At 39.4% G+C, this 744-nt stretch overlaps 1 protein-coding gene across 1 annotated transcript; it reads right to left on the bottom strand.

Annotated features, from left to right (window-relative positions):
- Nucleotides 1-240: 240 nt before the first annotated feature.
- On the bottom strand, nucleotides 241-662 carry LOC106751172 (the record flags this gene model as incomplete). The annotated part of the gene is made up of 1 exon (XM_014632001.1): nucleotides 241-662. A coding segment is annotated over one exon (422 nt), but the record flags the coding sequence as incomplete, so codon positions are not given.
- Between the last annotated feature and the right edge of the window lie 82 nt (nucleotides 663-744).

The following is a 744-nucleotide window of genomic DNA, read 5'->3' as shown; positions in this document are numbered from 1 at the left end:
AAAAAAAAGGTTCAATTTTTGACCGAAAAAATGAGCAGTAAATTGTTTATAAAAAAAAAGTTGCAATGATAACAAAAAAATCGTACGTAGTTTACTAGATAATGTTACTGTGAAGCTACAATTAAAATTTCAAGTGGATATGTGCGATAGCCTCCGAGTACCATCGTCGCCTGATTTGAAAAATGCAGATTCGAGAAAAACGCGTTTAAAGTTTTACGTGCTGAAAATTTTGTTATACCTTCAGTCTGCGATGCCTGCGCCGTACATTTCACTTTCCATGGAAACGTGTAACTCATCTTCTTCCTTTCTGGATGCCTTCTGTTCGATTCGAGACCTTCTTGCAGCATCTGAGAGCGAACGATCGGATAATTTGATGCGGTTTTGATCAGTCTCTTGACAGTAATTGTAGCAGTTCGGCCGAATTTTGATGCCTATGTTCTGCATGACTCTCATGGCACTTGTAAGGCCATCATTATAAGTACCTGCAGCAATATATACAGATGTGTCAAGTACATTTTTGCCACCGGATGTCACTTTCGGGGCCATCGACCATACTGTAGCGTTAAAACTCTCATTACTATTTTGAGTCAAGCCGCCTATGCAACGAGTGAGTAGGTGATCACTGGTTAATTTTTCATAAATTGGAGTTATAGTCTTGTATACTTCTTCATGTAAAGGTGGTTTATGTGCATATTCAAAGTTCCAGTGGCCTTGGCCCTTTGCCACGAGCACCACGAATTTTCT

Source organism: Dinoponera quadriceps, unplaced genomic scaffold, assembly GCF_001313825.1.
Source record: "Dinoponera quadriceps isolate SergipeBrazil2010 unplaced genomic scaffold, ASM131382v1 scaffold8979, whole genome shotgun sequence".
In the NCBI taxonomy this organism is placed as follows: Eukaryota; Metazoa; Arthropoda; class Insecta; order Hymenoptera; family Formicidae; genus Dinoponera; species Dinoponera quadriceps.
This window is presented reverse-complemented; position numbering and strand designations above follow the sequence as displayed.